General features: G+C 44.2%; 1 protein-coding gene across 1 annotated transcript in view; it reads right to left on the minus strand.

Annotated features, from left to right (window-relative positions):
* The window catches only part of SLC9A4 (solute carrier family 9 member A4), a 51,621-nt gene that overhangs the window by 20,889 nt on the left and 11,656 nt on the right, over positions 1 to 19,076 (minus strand). Inside the window, exons 3-6 of the mRNA XM_060117711.1 lie at positions 7,531 to 7,790; positions 6,074 to 6,291; positions 2,872 to 3,074; positions 2,213 to 2,299 (exon numbers count right to left, since the gene is read on the minus strand). Coding sequence (XP_059973694.1) covers positions 2,213 to 2,299; positions 2,872 to 3,074; positions 6,074 to 6,291; positions 7,531 to 7,790 — 768 coding nt within the window. The remainder of the gene's footprint in view (positions 1 to 2,212; positions 2,300 to 2,871; positions 3,075 to 6,073; positions 6,292 to 7,530; positions 7,791 to 19,076) is intronic.

A 19,076-nucleotide genomic window follows, 5' to 3' on the forward strand; every position in this document is an offset into this window, starting at 1 on the left:
TATCAGAGTTTTCACCAAAACTGCCACTAGGCCATGTCTGCTGAAGTGGAAGCTGTTACCCCTTCTTTATTATAAGTTCAGGAAGAGCAGAAAATCCCATGTTCCATTAGAATAATGATTTCTTTCTTTCTCTTTCTTTCTTTCTCTTTCTTTCTTTCTTTCTTTCTTTCTTTCTTTCCTTCCTTCCTTCCTTTCTTTCTTTCTTTCTTTTTCAGAGTAATGATTTTAGAAGCAAGTCAGGCAACTCTGAACATTATTCATCGTGATAGTTTTCTGAGGTGTCAACTTGGCTAGGCTACTCCCCTGTTATTATTAATGCCCGTCTAGATGTTGCTGTGGAAGTATTTGGTAGATAGGATTAAAGGTCACTGATCAGTTGCCTTTAAGTAAGGGATATTATCCTAAATAATCTGGGTGGGTCTGAGTGGATCATTTGAAAGGCCTGAAGAATAAAGCAGAAGAAAATTCCACTTGCTTTTGCCTGAGAGTTCCAGTCCACCCTTCCTGATGGCCTGTCCTACAGATTTTGGACCTGCCTACCCAGCACCCATAGTAGGTGAGCCAATTCCTTACAACAAAGCTCTTAATATATATCTCCTACTAGTTCTGCTCCCCTTGTTGAACCCTGACAGAAACACTGCTAGCTGGGACTCAAAAGGGAGAGAGAGAAGATGAAATGAAAGAAAGCTACTGGGCCCCAAATTTTACAGGCAAGAAGCAGGCTGATCAAACTAATAAGCCGCTAGAGTTACAGATGTAGAAAACATACTTATGGTTACCAGGGGGCAAGGTGGGGGAGGGATAAATTGGGAGAATGAGATTGACATATACACACTACTATACATAAAATAAATAACTAATAAGGACCTACTGTATAGCACAGGGAACTCTACTCAGTACTCTGTAATGGCCTATATGGGAAAAGAATCTAAAAAAGAGTGGATATATGTATACATATAACTGATTCACTTTGCTGTACACCTGGAACTAACACAACATTGTAAATCAACTATACTCCAATAAAAATTACAAAACAAAACAAAACAAAACTAATAAGTCACAAACACCTGCTACTGTTCATGAAAAAAGAACTATGACTCAGAGGGTGGAGGGGAGAACACAGAAGGTGGAGCAAAGAGTCATAGCAGATTGTTCCCAGGACTGGAAACCAGGACTGGAAACCCAGGCGGACTTGGAAAGTTGCTTGGGGTGGATGACTCCTTTTTTCCTTCCATATTTCCCCCTTTTGGAAAGGGAATATCTATAGCCGTTATCTGATGACTGTCCTACCAGTGCGTTTTGGGAGAAGATGACTTGTTTCTTGAGTTTCACAGGTTCAGAGTGAAGAGGAACTGTGTCTCAGGACGGATTATACCCAGAGCCTCACCCATCCTTGATTTAGATGGAGATGCTGAGAGTTGGGTCTTTTGAACTCACAAGATGTAGGTGAGATTTTTGGCCTCTGAGTTCATTCTATAGTGGATTGAGGCTTTTGAGATGTTGGGATTGGTTAATGTATTTTGCATGTGGAACAGACATGAGTCTTTGAAGGGCAAAGGACAGATGCAATAAGCAGAATGTATGGTCCCCAAAGATGTCCAGGGTCCTAATCCCCAGGGACTGCAAACATGCTAGTTTTTATTCAAAGAGGAATGGATAGCAGATGAATTTAGGCTTGCTATTCAGCTGACCTTATGATAGAGAGAATACCCTAAATTACCCATATGGGCCCAGTATAACCATAAAGATCTTTAATGTGGAAGAGGAAGGCAGAAGAGTCAGTATCAGAGTGATGCAGCATAAGAAAGCCCTGACTGGTCATTGTTGGCTTTGAAGACAGGACAGTTCCACAAGCCGAGGAATGCCAAGAACCTCTAGAAGCTGGAAGAGGCAAGAAAACAGACCCTTTCCTAGAACCCCCAGAAAGAAATGCAGCCCTGCTACATCTTGATTTTATCCCGGTGAAACCCATTGTGAACTTCTGACTTCCAGAACTGTAAGATAATAACTGTAAGATGTAAGCTACTAAGTCTACAATAATTTCCTACAGCAGCACCAGGAAACTAGTATAATCACTGTTGGTGGAGCTGGAGAGGAAAGAGGCCATGTCTAGTGACATATACACACCTCATCAAAGTTCTAAATCACTCCCATAGGTGACAAAGAGGGAACAACTTATCAACGTATTAATTATGACCAAGAGATAACTTACACGGGTATGAAGCTCTTCGTTGATGGATTCTTTTTTATTGGTCTTTCTAACATCCAGGTACCTGACCAGAGGGCCAATTGTGATTCCCTAGATCATAAACCACAAAATAAAGCATTTTGCTGTAGTGAAGACTGTCAGGATAGAGAGCAAAGCTATTGCAAATTTAGAACTTCCAATTTTAATGTCTTTGTTTTGTATTAGTTTCTCCTGGATAAATGCTCCAGTGTTTACTTTAGTTCTTACTTAATACCTTTACACTCTGCAATAAAAATAGGCCTGATGTCTATAATTTAAAGCAGGGATTTAGTTTCATTCCTTAAAATAACCTCCCATTAGTTTGCTGAGAGCTAATATCAGCTATAATAAAAACTATTTAGTACCAATTCTTATCTCATTTTCAGCAATAGACATCAGGTGATCTATCATTCACCTGTACAAAGGGATATTTTGATTAATACGTTTTATCAATTAAAAGGTCACAAAATGTCGAGGTTACAGGATGATCAAAAACATGATCTAGAAATATTTGGGAATTTAGTTTGGGTATTGGGCACTTGTCTGAAAATCAGATAAAGTGTCCCTTTCCTGGTATTTTACTAATTTAATACACAATCCTGAGAAGAATCGACTTATTTCAAATATGAAAGAAATCTACCAACCTGAATAAATACAGTAAAATATATAACTACTAGAGTAGCAGTGACAAACATTTTCTTCCTAGGAAAAAGAGACAGAGGAAGCAAAAATGCAAGTGAAAAACTTCCAGCTCCTCGGACACCACTGTAGAAAATTATGCACTGGTCCTTGATGGAGAAGGGGAAAGTCCGAAACTGGTTACTGATATAGAAGAGAGCAAACACGCCTAGAAGGGGGGAAATATGTATTAGAGCAGAGGGTCACGAATGAGGAGACACAGCAGCGTTAGTGAACCCAAGTCATGTGCATGTGCCCACAAAACAAGGCAACCTAATTCCATCACACCCATGGCAGTCTGTCCCAAACAGAACAGCTTACAAAACGTTTTACTTCTTGGGTAGTTGTGAGACAGCAGTGCTTCAAGTCAGAAGTGTTCTCTGGTAGTTTCCCCCCAGCATGACTGCCTCTGTGCGCACGCACGCGCGCGCGCGCGCGCGCGCGTGTGTGTGTGTATTTAAAGTAATAAATCTTGATACTTTTGATATAAGAAATGGTATATACTTTCTAATCTATTTTATAAATTTGGCTCAGCCTTTCAAAACTAAGAAAAGCAAGGGTATCACTTGGAGGGTAGAAGCATTTTTATCAGCTCATACTCTCACTGGTTCAGCAGAGGAGGTGTGTGATTTTGAAGGTGAGATTAGCCCTCGCAGTGCCTGGGGTCTGTGCAGGTGAGCAGATCTTTTGTGGTTGGTTTGGATCTTCTTGAGGCTCAATGCAAAAAAGAAAGGAAGTTGGCAAGGGGTCCAAGGGGGGGCTTCTTACTGTCAGTAAGTGAAAGGTGGAGGGCAGGAGAGCTTGCTGAAAACACAGAGGTGTTTTCTACCACATTGGTTTTTCATCCCCATGTGTCTGAGCTGCCACCCATGCAGTGGTTCCTAGTGAGAAAGGTCCCTTCACTGATGCTCTGACTCATCAAAGCAAAGGTTTCCCTGGAGAACAATAAAACTCTCGGTATCCTCATGTGATTTCTAATCGCACAGACATCACAGCAAGCATCACTGACATTAACTCTACTGCCCTGTAGATCCCCACAGTACTAGAACTGAAAGGGACCTAACAAATTTGTCCACACCCACTGTTTTGTGGTTGGGGAAGAAGCTTTTGAGTAGTTAACTGTCTGTCCAAGGTCAAAGAGCTAGTTAGTAACAGTGATAGGACTTGATGTGACATTATAAATTTATACCAGAGTACCCTTAATTCTTTTCTCCCCTGGAGACCCAATAGGCACATATATTCAGAGTTACTTTTATGAATATTTTTAATATTTCTACATTCTTGTTATTCTTTCCTAGCATCCTCTGATAGTAGGGACACTGACAGTGCAGGAGACAGTAAAATTTAATTTTTCTCATTTTGTTTTGTTTGTCCCGGCTCCTCCACGGGCTAGTCCTATGACCTTGGGCAAAAGTCAATCTTTTCATGTACGTAGTCTTCTCACCTGCTTTCTGGAGGTACTGAGTACTTTTACACCAGAAGGTGGACGTAAGGTTTAATAATTTAATATCTATGAATAACATGTTATAAGCCTTCATGAGTGTGAACTATTCTTAGCTACAATGAGTCAGGCAGGAGTGGGAGAGCTGGACTCCGACACCTGGCTCTGTCCCTTGCTGTGACGTGGCCAAGTCATTCTCCTGGGAACTGTTACATCATTTCCCTCAGATGGAAAATGAAGGAGCTGGGTGGCTGGTCACCAAGGGTGAAGCATCGTGAGGTCTCCCCAACATTAATCTCCCAGCTGGTTTCTATGCTTGTTGGCTGGGCAGAAGCTCTGAGGTGGTGCCTCTTGACATTCACCCTACCCTCCTGTAGATCCCTACAGTATTAGAACTGAAAGGGACCTACGAAATTTGTCCAGACCCACCATTTTGTGGTTGGGGAAGAAGATTTTGCGTAGTTAACTATCTGCCCAAGGTCAAATAGCTAGTTAGTAATACTGATAGGACTTGTGAGATTAGAAATTTATATCACAGAATCCTTAATTCTTTTCTCCCCTGGAGACCCAATAGGCACATATATACAGAGTTATTTTTATGAATAATTTTTTTTTTTTTGCGGTATGCAGGCTTCTCACTGTTGTGGCCTCTCCCGTTGCAGAGCACAGGCTCCGGACGCGCAGGCTCAGTGGCCGTGGCTCACGGGCCTAGCCGCTCCGCGGCATGTGGGATCTTCCCGGACCGGGGCACGAACCCATGTCCCCTGCATCAGCAGGCGGACTCTCAACCACTGTGCCACCAGGGAAGCCCTATGAATAATTTTTATATTTCTACATTCTTGTTATTCTTGCCTAAATCCTAAAAACCATTCTAAATTTAGAATGGATATGTTCAAGATGAGTTCTGAGCCATTTCTCCTAATTTCTCTTTGAGCAATTGGCTTGAAAATACTGGTCAAAGTCATGTAAAAAAATGCTTCAAATATTGGTTAAAGTCATTTAAAAATATAATCGCTTCTAATCAAAAGGTAAAGCATATCTTGTAGTTCAGTACTGGAGTGTTCTTTCTAGCTCCAGAAACATAAATATACAAGTTAAATTAAAAGCCATTAGTCAAGACACCTCGTGTTTTTAAATTAGGCATAGTTTATAGGGGTGATACCACTTACATTGTAGAGTTGCCTTTACTAAGCACTTTTCAAAAATAGAGATTCACTTCCTTTGTTTTCTATATATCACACTCAACCCTTGATTAAAACCACCTGTAATACTTAGGAGACTGTTTTCTAACAGTACTTGCCTTACAAAGACTACAGTTTGTGAGATCTCACTTTTCCTGTAACAAAAGTATAAAAGAAAGCCCGCAGTTTATAATCTATATCTGATTTAAGGTGCAAGAACTCATAAGCTGGCAAAGAAGTGAAGAGCAAGGGATGAATGTACTGAGTTATATTTAAATGTGTAGATGTGAAAGTTTTCTCTCAATTAAAAAAAAGTGCTCCTGCTTCAGCCTTGCTTCAGTGCAGAACCTTATTGGCCAGTAATTATTCTGAACTGATTGAGGAAGCAAACGGAGAACATTCCTGGTCACTACAAGGTACCCAAACCCCCCTAACCAGTAAAACCAGTTGGCATCACCTCATTGCTTATGCTTTAGCCTTGCAGGAAGGAATAAGAAAAATAAAAAACGAAGCAGGTGGGACTCTCCGGGCCCTGCTGTGTCTTACTGATGGCTCTCCAGATCTGGCAGAAGGCCAGGGTGAAGCAGATGAAGGCCCAGTTCCACTCGTGGTTCTTCCCAATGGTGGACACGCCCATGAAGATGAAGATCAGGGTCTCACTGACGCTGCTCAGCATCTTCATGAAATACTTGATGGTCGTGTAGGATGTCTGGGACACATTTTCTTCGACATACTTTTTCATTGTCACTGCACAGGCTGTGATTCTGTAAAAAGAAAAGAGTCTCAGGGAGAAGCCACAAGACCTTGCCCCTCATTGGAAAGTCCTCCCTATTGGTGATGGCACAGAGACACAAATCCTGTTTTTATCCAGAGAGAACATCTTCTCCAGTCCTCTTTCTGGCTGCAGGTTTTTCCTGAGATTTTCCTTCTTCCTCCCTAAGGGGCCTGCACAAGTTGAGTGTGGTAGGGAAGGTGGGCATGACATGGTTTTCCCACAACAAAATGGCACACAATTCACGCACGAGCCAGAAGCAGGACTGTTTTTATTTTGCTCCCTCCACCCCCATCATGAGCTTTGTCAGCCCCACCTCATACTCTCTACCTCACCTGCCTTAAACCAAAATAACCCAGTGCAGTTACCTAGAAAGAATACTTCAGCGAGACCCCCTCATGTTGTAATGTTTCCGACAAAATTTTAATGAGAAATTTTTCCTTTAAAATGTTTTGTTCTAGAGCCACTTAGCAAGTCTGGATGGGAAAGAAAGGACTTTGCCTTGTCTTAGTAGTTTGTTCACTTTTAAGGTGGGAAAATGATGAGTGCCTAGACTTTACACTACTGTATTTAATTAAGATAAATATTTCTATACAATAACATTGTGCCCAAGTGGCTGGGTATGAGGATGATACCTTCTTGTCATAAAGAAGGCAACACGATCAGATAGAATAAGCCAAGTTGAGAAGCCTCACTCCAAGATCTACACAAGGATAAACATTTCAAAAATATTTTCATTAGGAAAAAAAATCTGAATTTCTAGTCTTATCCCATCTACCTAGTTTCACTCCACACTGACCAGTCCTGGAGCTGTGATGTGATTTGAGGGAAATAGCAGAAGGCAGAACCCAGGAATGATAGTAGCTCATGGCATGCTTCCCTTTAACTTAAAATAATGCATTTTTCAAGGAAAAAAATAATGACTGAAGTGAGACTTTAACCTTGAACCTCCCCCAGCTCTTCTCTGCACCAGCTTTTCTGAGAGTTATAAATTGACCTTATAATTGCTATGCAGGAAAATCACCAGAACAGGGCAAAAGCAAATGCTGGAGAGAACATTTGTTTGGCAAAGGACCTGAATTGGATTTTACAAAAGTTCAAAAAACCTGAATCCTGAAACGCTTTTGAAGATTTAGCATTAGGAGTCAGGCCTTTCTCAAAGCCTGGTCCACAAGATGCGGTGCTAAACTCTCTTTTATTGGGTGAGAGTTGGTCCTTGGTTTGTACTCACGCCAGGATGCCAGAGAGATAGAGCGTCTCAGCCACTAAGTAGGACAAGTAGCTGAACATGAAGACGATGAGGGGTTCAATCGCTGAGATGTTCTGAGTGAAACGTGTGATAAACGCAGAAATGAATCCAAAAATGACGCCGAAAAATACTCCCCCGCACCCCACGATAATGAATCGGGCACATCCAGCCAAAATGTCCACAGGTTCTATGTCTTCAAATTTATGCATCTTTGTGAAGGCGATTAATATGTTATATAAGACCTAGACAAAAAGAAAATGAAAAAAAAGTAAACATGAATTAGAAATGAGAAACAGCTTACACACAGATTCTTAACTTTGTGTCTAGTTAAATAATACACCACAAAAATTACATAACAAGGGCTTCCCTGGTGGCGCAGTGGTTGAGAGTCCGCCTGCCAATGCAGGCGACATGGGTTTGTGCCCCGGTCCGTGAGGATCCCACATGCCGCGGAGCGGCTGGGCCCGTGAGCCATGGCCGCTGAGCCTGTGCGTCCGGAGCCTGTGCTCCACAACGGGAGAGGCCACAACAGTGAGAGGCCCGTGTACAGTAAAAAAAAAAAAAAAAAAAAAAAAGGATGGGTTGTAGCTGCTGGGCGCAGCGCTCTATGAATACCAGTTAGAAGAAGGTGGTTGATAGTGCTCAGTTCCTCAGTGTGTTGATGCCATTTTGCCTATTTGTTCTATCATTTTCTAAATGAAAAGTATTAAAACTCTTGCTGTGATTGTGGAATTGTCATTTCCTTCCTTTAAATTTGTCCATTTTTACTTCATGGCCCTACTACTGCGTGCATACACATGCATAACTGTTAGGTGTTCTTGATGAATTGACACTTTTTTGTCATTATGAAACATCCCTCTTTATCTTTGTAAAGTTTTCTACCTTTGTGTTTATTTTAATTGACATTAATATAACCACACCAGCATTCTAATGCCTGGTCTACCATATGTCTGGTATAGTTTTGCATCCATTTATTTTCAGCTTATCTGCATCTTTATAGTTGTGTTTTCTGCAAATAGGATGTACTTGGGTCTTGCTTTATAATCAATTCTGATAATCTCTGACATTTAATTGGAGTGTTTAGTCTACTAAGATTTAGTATAATTATTGTCATGCTTGGATTTAGATCTACCATTTTATTACCTGTTTTCTCTTTTTCTCCTCTGATTTTGTTCTTTTCCTGAATTCATTTTGATTATTTGAATACTTTTTAGAATTCTTTTATAATTTTATTATTGGCCATACCTCTTTGCATTATGTTCACTGGCACTCTACAATATAACATTCTTAACTTTTTACAGTACACTCTGGGTTAACATTATACCACTTCACATAAATAAAGAAAACTTATAACCATGTAGGTTCATTAAACGTACTGACTTTTAACTAGCCTTAAGAACTGGAGTGAAAAAGCTCTTCACAATATTAAATCTCCTGGATTTCTTTGACACTGAAAGCTGATAGCTTAATGATAACTGATTGCATACTTTTGGCTACCAATCCCCCTAGACTTGATAACCGAAGTCCCCACCATGCTCCTTGTAAGGGTAACATCTATGACAAAGCATCTGAGGAGGAGGAGCCTTGTGTGGCTACAGTACTTTCAACCAGAGACCTCTCATTCAAGAACAGGAGTTGACAGACCCTTGAGAAATGTGTTCATAGACCAGGGACCATGAAGTAGCTTGAGGTGAAACCCTCTGTTCAGTTATGAGCTGTAGCAACCATGTCTTCGGAGAAGTATAGAGATAATGGACCAGGTGTGGCTGAATAGAGAAGTCTAATGAGGCAGATTAAGAGATTATGAGAGGCCATAAGGAGGGATGGGTTATGAGCACCAAAAAACTGTGAATAATAAAAACTAAGGAGTAGGGGACAGATGATGGAGGAGATTATGTGGAAGCTACTTGGAGAGGGAAGAGAAATGCAAAGATCTACAAAAATGCAGCAGAGTCTGAGCAAGTGGCCAAGTTGCATCTATGGAGGGGCTCTGGAGTAAGAATATGATAGTTATTAGCACTGTTCACCCAGTATTTCTTTTCCTTCAAGGCATCTGATAGGACTGCATGTCCAGCCTCTACCATGTGACTCTGCCTGGCCAAATGTTGTGTTTAAATGAGTTTTGAGCAGAAGCGATATGTCCTTTACGGGATTGGGCATTTGTTTGCCGAGGTGGGGCTTTCCATGAATCTCCTCTCCTCCCCTCTGGCACAGAGACCGGCAGTGCTCAATACAATGGCTGCTCTATAAGCCCAGATCCTGAAGAATAGAATGGAATGGAATGGAATGGAATAGAATGGAATGGAATAGAATAGAATAGAATAGAATAGATAGAGGGCTCTGTTGGCCAATAGAAGACAAGAAGTGTAAGTAAGAAATATACCTTTGTTGCTGTAGGCCACTGAGGTTTGGAGGGATGTTTATTACCAGAACATAACCTGGTCCATCCTGACTGTAAGATAAGACCTGAAATCACTAAAACCAGCTAGGTTCTAGTTACAGCCTTTGTGAGACCCCTTGTAAAGCACTTCCTATTCCTGGGTTACTGCGGTGTCTTCTATGGGCTGAATTATGTCCCTCAAAATTCATATGTTGAAGTCTTGGGCTTCCCTGGTGGCTCAGTGGTTAAGAATCTGCCTGTCAATGCAGGGGACACGGGTTCAAGCCCTGATCATGCAGCGGAGCAACTAAGCCCATGTGCCACAACTACTGAGCCTGCTCACCACAACTACTGAAGCCCGTGCCCCTAGAGCCCGTGCTTCACAACAAGAGAAGCCACTGCAGTGAGAAGCCAGCGCACTGCAACGAAGAGTAGCCCCTGATCGCCACAACTAGAGAAAGCCCACGTGCAGCAACGAAGACCCAACGTCGTCAAAAATAAATAAATAAAATAAATAAATTTTAAAAAATTATAAGAGAAAATTCATAAAGTCTTAATTGCAGAATGTTACTGGATTTGGAAATAGTGCCTGTAAAGAGGTGATTAAGTTAAAATGAGGTCTTAAGGGTGGGGCCATTAATCCAATAGGACTGGTGTCTTTATAAGGAAAAGGAAGAGACACCAAGAGTGCACACAGAGCAAAGGCCATTGTGAGGACACAGCAAGTGATTGGCCACAAGCCAGGAAGAAAGGCTCCAGCCTCCAGAGCTGTGAGAAAATACATTTCTGTTGTTGAAGACACCCAGCTTGTGGCATCTTGTTATGGCAGCCTTAGTGGACGAATAGAAGATCTATGTCTTCCTGATTGTCTTGTGTATCTTTTTAATTAATCCTTATTGCTTGAGCTTGCCATAAACCCAGTTCCTTAAAAAAAAAAAGCCTAACTAAGTACTGACTCTACACATGTAAAAAAGCATTGGTGTATGTGTATAGCTGATTCGCTTTGTTCTGCCACAGAAATTAACACAGTATTGTGAAGCAATTACACTCCAATAAAGATCTATTAAAAAAAAAAATTGTAGGGCCTCCCTGGTGGCGCAGTGGTTGAGAGTCCGCCTGCCGATGCAGGGGATACAGGTTCGTGCCCCGGTCTGGGAGGATCCCATATGCCGCGGAGCGGCTGGGCCCGTGAGCCATGGCCGCTAAGCCTGCGCGTCCGGAGCCTGTGCTCCGCAACAGGAGAGGCCACAACAGTGAGAGGCCCGCGTACAGAAAAAAAAAAAAAAAAAAAAAAAAAAAAAAAAAAAAAAAAAATTGTAAGTTCAGAGTCACAGCACAGTACAGCAGAAATGATCTTCACTGTACATCAGATGCTAGAAAGGTACAGAGAATAACACACATACACACACACACACACACACAAATTGTATTCATCAACCTGACACAGGAAATTAAATAATGAATCCCGTTAATTTTCCATTTTGTATGAAAGGGCACTGGCACGTTAAGTTGTCATAGAGCAGTTCCTTGGCAACCACTTTCTTTGACTATTAAAAGAAATTAACTAAGAAATAAGAAACCCAGCAGTTACCTAGCAGTCTCCAGAATGACAGAGCCAGAAAAAGACAAATAGCATATGATATTGCTTATATTTGGAATCTAAAAAAAATGATACAAATGAACTTATTTACCAAACAGAAACAGACCCACAGACATAGAAAACAAAGTTATGGTTACCAAAGGGGAAAGGGGGGTGGAGAGAAAAATTAGAAGTTTGGGACTAACATATACACACTACTATGTATAAAATAGATAACCGACAGGGACTTACTTTATAGCAGGAAGCTATACTCAACATTTTGTATATGGGAAAAGAATCTGGAAAAATATATATATAACTGAATCACTGCTGTACACCTGAAACTACACAACATTGTTAATCAACTATACTTCAATTAAAAAAAAAAAAGCTGGGCTTCCCTGGTGGTGCAGTGGTTGAGAGTCCGCCTGCCGATGCAGGGGACACAGGTTCGTGCCCTGGTCCGGGAAGATCCCGCATGCCACGGAGCGGCTGGGCCCGTGAGCCGTGGCCGCTGGGCCTGCGCATCCAGAGCCTGTGCTCCGCAACGGGAGAGGCCACAACAGTGAGAGGTCCGCGTACCGCAAAAAAAAAAAAAAAAAAAAAAAAAAAAAAAAAAAAAAAAAGCTAAAAAAAAGAGACAGAAGGGAAGAAGCTTTTATATTTCACTCCTTAAAGGAAGGGAAAAAAGATCTGAAACTCAGGACAGGAGATTAAATATGGGATCTCCCGACTCTCTTAGGACTGACATCCTTGATCATTAGCTGCTTATAATTTCAGAAAGGCCAGGAAGATGACCTAAGCAGAGGTCAGAAAATTTAACAAAGAGAAGTAAGCAGTAGCATTTTATTGATTTAGGGCGCAGCAAAGATGTTTCTTTAAGGAAATTCTTTTCAATTTAAAGTCTGAACATTCTTCTCAGCCTGAAGAACAGCAGGGTAGAGGACGGGCCAACGTATGTATCTCCCTCCAATCTTTCCCCCAGGCTCCAGACTTCTATCTCTAAAACTCCGTAAAATTTCTTTTCAGTGGCCTGTAGGTAAATGAAACTGAGCAGTTCAGAGCTAATAGCAATCACACACCCACACCCACCCCTGTTCCTCAGCCATGATCTCTTCAAGGAACCACCCAGCCTGGCCCCTCTGAGTCTGTGCAATCTTCCCCTCCCCATCACCTCCATGCCAACTTGAAGCAAACGCCCAGAGGACTGACTTTCACCATCTGGTGCTAGTACACCTGCAGGACAGGAAAAGTCATTTTAAGGCTGTTTAACCTCCAAACTTTTTAAACTATAAAAGCAAACATCAGTTGTGACCAGTAGATGTCAATTCACTGAAGACTAGCTCAGTGATTTGCTTCTTCTGAGAGGGTCAGTCTGGCACAGTGGAAATGTTACCGAGTCCAAGTTTGCTCTGCTGGGTGCACGACAGGCTAATAAACTGGAGACGAGGTGCTGGGCAGACAGAGAAGATGGCAGACCAGTGTCTCAAAATAACCATCTTTTCGGGGTTTGGATGCCAGTTTCTTTTATAGCACAGAGAGGGGGAGGAGATGAGGAGGTAAAGTAAAAAGGCCCTAAGATTTGCAAATATCCCCTGGAATGGCCAGCCTCGGGGAGGGGATGTGTTCATTTCTTCTTTCTTGCAGCCATTCGCAGGTGGACAGGGTCTGGATGCTTCCCTGAACAAAGGCACTTTGGTTTAACCTTCAGGCAGAGGGGCAGGGTTCCCCGAGGCAGGCCATTGTGTATAGACAGTCTCCTTTTAGGCAACAAAAGCAGCAGAAAGCAAAGATTAAAGTAAAAGAAACAGAGCCAACATGGAGTCAGATTTGGCTCTTCTCTGTTACAGAAAGAGCAGTTTCTGAGAAAAAGTACTGCTCAGTAATTTTTTTTTCATGAATGAATGAATGACGAATAAATAAATGAAAGATTCAAACTCAAGGGAACTCTGTCTCAATCAAACAGGACTAAACTTTGAAATAAAGTAGCTGGATTTCGTGAGCTCTCCGTTTTCTCCCACGCTGCTAGTATAATGCTCACTTACGTGATCCCAGGTGAGCAGGAGGGAACTGGGGCAAACCACAGCCTGGGGACACAACCAATGGGTCTGTCTCTGACCCATCACCTGGATGTGATGTGACAGGGCCGGGCCCGCAGGACAGGTTCTGCTAGAGACCGTTCGTTTTACATAATCATTGAGGAAGCCACGGGGGAACAGACTAGCTGCTCACCACCTCTCCCAAACGGCCAGCTCGTGGCACTGCTCACATGACCCTGAGCAGATTTTTTTTCCACACCAAAGCCCGACACACCTGACACACCCTTGAGAATGCGTGCAGGCGTGCTCTTTGGGGCGGAAGAGTCTCTTGAAAACCACTGAACTAGGAAACTCTCTTGGCTGTCTGGAGTCCCCGGCTTAGAGTTTGCTTTTCTCCCGAGAAGTGTTTCTTTTCCAAATCCATGTCCATAGCTGCTCAACCCTACCTCCTGACAAAGGAAGGACAACGTGGTAACCAGCGGGGATCCGTTCTTCTTGCTGCCCTTGTGAACTGGAGTTAGTTCTAACCACCCTCCAGGGGCTCACAGTGCAGGCTGCTGGAAAACCTACTTGTACCCCTCAGACTTCAATTAGTCTGTTTCTTCAACCAGAAGACAATGAACCAAACCAGTGTTTCTGAAACAGATTTGAGGACTTCCAATGACCTACGGTTGAAGTGTCCCTCTGCAACCCTGCACTGCCTGAGCGCGTCTCTGAATTATTTATACGGGCCCAAGGAGCAGATCTTTCAGGCTTCTGGTTAACAGGAGCGCACAGCTGAAACCCCAGGCACGGGGAGGTAAAGGTGTGTCCCAGCTGGGAAAGCTTAGGAGTCAAAGTTGGCTTCTCTGTTGGTGAACACCTGACCCCCCGCACATCCTTGTTTGCTGGGGCCAACCCTGGGCTGCCCTCTGCCCGTCATCTCTTCCAGCCCCTCCCACTGCCCAACCTGGTCCAAGCACCAACCCAAGCTATTGTGTGTGTTGCATCACACACACACACACCCCACCACCACCGCGGGCTCCACAGCCAGTACCGTAACTGATGACCCATGGCAGCTGTGATCTGGGGAGAAACTCACCAGGCAGACCTCCAGCGGCTTTGATGAGAGTCGGGCCAGAAGGAAGATGCCTGGGCCCTGGGCCGGGTGGGCGCTTCCCTGTTGCTGCTAGGAGGGTGGTGCGCCTAGTGTCCATCTGGGGTTGAGGCCTGATCCCCATTTCCAGGCCGACAGACACCAACCAGATGGTCCATCTTGCGTGGAACCTCCCCTCGAACCCGGGAAGGGCAACGGGACTCTGATTCCTCACTTACTAGGTGTCGGCGTCTGTGTGTCTGATTTCAGAGTCTCCACAAAAACATCCTCTGGGGGCTTCCCTGGTGGCGCAGTGGTTGGAAGTCCGCCTGCCGATGCAGGGGACACGGGTTCGTGCCCCGGTCCGGGAGATCCCACATGCCGCGGAGCGGCTGGGCCCGTGAGCCATGGCCGCTGAGCCTGCGCGTCCGGAGCCTGAGCTCCGCGGCGGGAGAGGCCACGGTGGTGGGAGGCCCGCGTACCGCAAAAAAAACCCCAAAACACCCTCTGGGGTCAGACGAAACATTCCCATTTTACACATGAGGAAGCGGAGGCACAAAAGGATGGAATCACTTGCTCAAGATCACACTTGTTGAGTTCACGCCTCCCTTGTATATACCCACATTCTTGGCCAGAGGAAACTGTCTACTTGTAAAGGTATCTGCAGCCTCTCTCCTTTCCTAGGAACCTGCAAAAATGAAGGTAAATAAGGAGATAAAAAGAGGACAAGAAAAACCTTGCCCGACACTCCCCCAGAGAGAGAGTCTGTTCAGGCCTGTGTGCAGCGCTTCTTGCAGAAAAGCTGAGACCGCCAAGTCCAGACAGATGGGGCATGGCTTAGGCTGTAAGGAAGGCTCTGCGGCTCTCAGGCACTCATGGAAGTGGACTTCTATAAATAACACACCGACCCTGACACAGGCTCCAACGTGTGTGCTTCTTTCTCACACCATCAAGCAGTTAACTCAATTGGACACCATCTACTTAGAGACAGGGTCAGATCCCACAGGTTGAGGGCTCAGCCCCGCAGGACAGCCTACTCCCCACCCTGCTTCAGATGCCCATCGCAGGTCCAGGCTGTCACCTGGGCTTCTAACCCACCAGCCATAGTTGAGAGGTTCCAACAACCCCACCTTGGGTTTGATTAATTTGCTAGAATGGCTCACAGAACTCAGAGAAACATTTTACTCACTAGATGACCGGTTTACTACAAAAGGATCAAATGATATGGCTTATATGTGGAATCTAGAAAAAAGGGTACCAATGAACTTATCTACAAAACAGAAGTAGAGTTACAGAGATGTAGAAAACAAATTTATGGTTACCAGGAGTTAAGGAGCGGAAGGATATATTGGGAGATTGGGACTGACATACACACTCCTGTATATAAGATAGACAACGAATAAGGACCTCCTGTATAGCACAGAGAACTCTACTCAATACTCTGTAATGACCTATCTGTACGTGTATAACTGATTCACTTTGCTGTACACCTGAAACTAACACAACATTGTAAATCAACTGTACTCCAATAAAACTTTTTTTTTTAATTAAGAAAAAAAAAGGAACTGCCAGGTGGGAGAGATGCTTAGGACAAGTTATGGGTCAAGGACAAGTTCTGGGGCAGGGGTGAAGAGCTTCCATGCCCTCTCCAGGAGCTCCACCCTCCCCGAATCTCCACCAACCTGGAAATTCTCCAAACCCAATCCTCTAGAGTTTTTATAGAGGCCTCATTACTTGCACTTGGTTGATTAAATCACTGGCCATGGGTCACTGAATTCAATCTCCAGCTCCTTTCCTGGAGGTGGGGATTTCAGGTGGTTTAGGGAGGGAGACTGAAAGCTCCAACCCCCTAATCACAAAATCCATTCCACTGGCAACCAGCCCCCTTCCTTAGGTTACTTAGGGGCTTTCCAAAATTCACCTCATTAGCATAACAAAAGGCAGCTCTCTTCACTTAAGAAATTTCAAGGTTTTAATGAGCTCTGTGCCCTGAATGGGGACAAAGACCAAATATATAAATCATAATATTAGAAACACTTTGTACTGAACCCTGTGCCAGGCACTGTTTTAAATGCTTACCTGTATCAACTCACTTTAACCCTCCAACAACCTGATCTCCAGTTTACAGAAAGGAAACTGAGGGCCCAGAGAGGTTAAGTCACTCATCTGAAGTCACACAGTTTACTAGTACAGGAGCCAGGACTAGAACCAAGGCATTTGGCCTCACTGTCCATGTTCTTGGGCACAATTTACTGCCTCTTGAATGGGATGTTCCTGGAGCTAGGACTTCTTTGAGGTAGGAAAATATAAACCAGGGAGAATCCTGGAGGAAAATTCACCCTCAAATGAATGTTTTTAAAAATCTTTCCCGGATTAGACGCAGCTTCCTCTGGCAAGCTGTTCCCTGCCATCTAGCTTGGTTTGAACTCGCCATGGCATCCTCACACCGGCGGGTCCACGACTGTCCCCCACCACTGAGTGATGGGCAGAGGCTCTCAGCTCATCTTCACACGCACAGTGCCCAGGACAGCACCCAGGACAGCGTCCACGGACAGGGCTCCACGAAGGTGCGGCAAGGAAGGACACTTCTCTCCCTGCGTGTGCCTACCCGTGGTTGCATCCCACCTCTAGGCTTTAGTCTCAGGGAGCAATTCCAAAGTTCCATGATGGGAGCTGGTCAGAGGGAGAGCCCCCTGGTTTGCTCGTAGCTTCCCTGACAAATCCCAATTCAAACGGAGCATCACTCTTGGGAATTAGAGGAGGAGGGCTGTGGTCACGGCACAGCCTGGGCACAGCCTTTCCTAGTCCGCATCACTCCTTCCATCATTCAATTATCCTCTCTGTAGGCAGCATCAGCATCTGTGATGCTCAGAGCTACCTGCTGGGTCCTACGATGATGGCGGGAGGCCTTAGGAGAAAAATCATGAGGGTCGACAAGGAACTAGTCAGCAAAGCTGGGCTGATAAAGGGATGCAAAGAGGAGATGAGAAGAGGTCAAAGGAATTCTAGAATAAGTGATCAGGAAATTCAGGCTCTAATGCCAGCAATAAGAATGCATAATAAATAGAGGGGCAAATTGAATGAAAGGTAGAAGGTCAATGCTAAGAAACTGTTGTTACTGATTGTGGGCTGGGAAAAGCAGTGGAGGACAACTTTTCACTCTATCTTTTGGATATTGGGCCGCATAGAATAAATTATATTCAATAAATGACTTCTCTGACAGTCTGTGGGTTTATAATAAAAATAACAATGAAGAAACTTAAGCACCTGGAGATCTGGTAATTCACCTGAGAGGCTCAAAGGACCAAGAACGGCCAGTACAGACAAGTGGGCACAGACACGCCAACTGAAAATTGTTGCTCACCAGTGGGTTCTACAAGGAGGAAACCAACGGCCTCTGAAGTCACTGACCTCAAACACCCCCTGAAAGGAGTTCAGGGCAGAGATCAGGAATGAGGCTCTCTGTGCCCCAGGTAGATAGTTTCAGGAGAAGATTTTATGAGCCCAATTTCTTGCATCTTCTCATATCTAGAAAAGCACTAAAATCATTAACGGTGACATCTGCTCTTCGTGACTAGCGAAGTGACACACTTCTGCCAAAGTGTGTGCTTTGACTCCAGGAACCCCCTTCACCAATAGCACATATTTAAGACCTCCCCTCTGACCTCTTTGGAGCAGTTCGTCCAAGCTCTCTGATAGGCTATCTCCCAGGCTATGGTCTACATTTTGCCCCAAACCACTTAACTCAAGACTTTCACGTTGTGCAATTTTTTTCAGTTGACAGACACCTGGGGTCAGGGGGGTCCTCTGCTCTGAAGCACTGTTTTCGATCAAGCGGGCTCCTTCACAAAATGGGGACAGCAATCCCACCACAGTAGGTTGCTATAAAGCTCTAAGAAGAAAGAGTAGATAATACCTGCCAGTGTGACTAGTCCAAGGGTCCTGCTCAGAAACTTTATTGCAGCTCTGCCTCTACCACTCTCTCGCCCACCTTATGCCTAGAGAGTGGACTACAGTGGCAGCAAGACGTGAAATGAAGACACCACCAGAGGAAGGAGGAAAAGAAAGTGGTGGGGAGAGAGGGAGGTGGGTGGAGAACCAGCAGGAAGTAGGAGTTGGGAGCAGAGATGCTCTGGAGCCAGGCTGCCTGGGTTCCAACCTCAGGGGGGCATGCCGGCACCTCCCAGGTGAGGTGGAGGAGGGGACATGGGGCAAGATGATAGAAACCGTGGTGGCATCACCTTGCTGCTTATTCAGCAAATTGATGCAGGAAAACCAGGGAGGAATACAAATATAAGAACAATCTGCCTACGATACATGACGCAGTGCCATGTTTAAAACCAAATGCTTGGGCTTCCCTGGTGGCGCAGTGGTTGAGAGTCCGCCTGCCGATGTAGGGGACACGGGTTCATGCCCCTGGTCCGGGAAGATCCCACATGCTGCGGAGCGGCTGGG

The sequence above is a fragment of the Mesoplodon densirostris genome, chromosome 14, assembly GCF_025265405.1.
Source record: "Mesoplodon densirostris isolate mMesDen1 chromosome 14, mMesDen1 primary haplotype, whole genome shotgun sequence".
NCBI classification, from domain to species: Eukaryota; Metazoa; Chordata; class Mammalia; order Artiodactyla; family Ziphiidae; genus Mesoplodon; species Mesoplodon densirostris.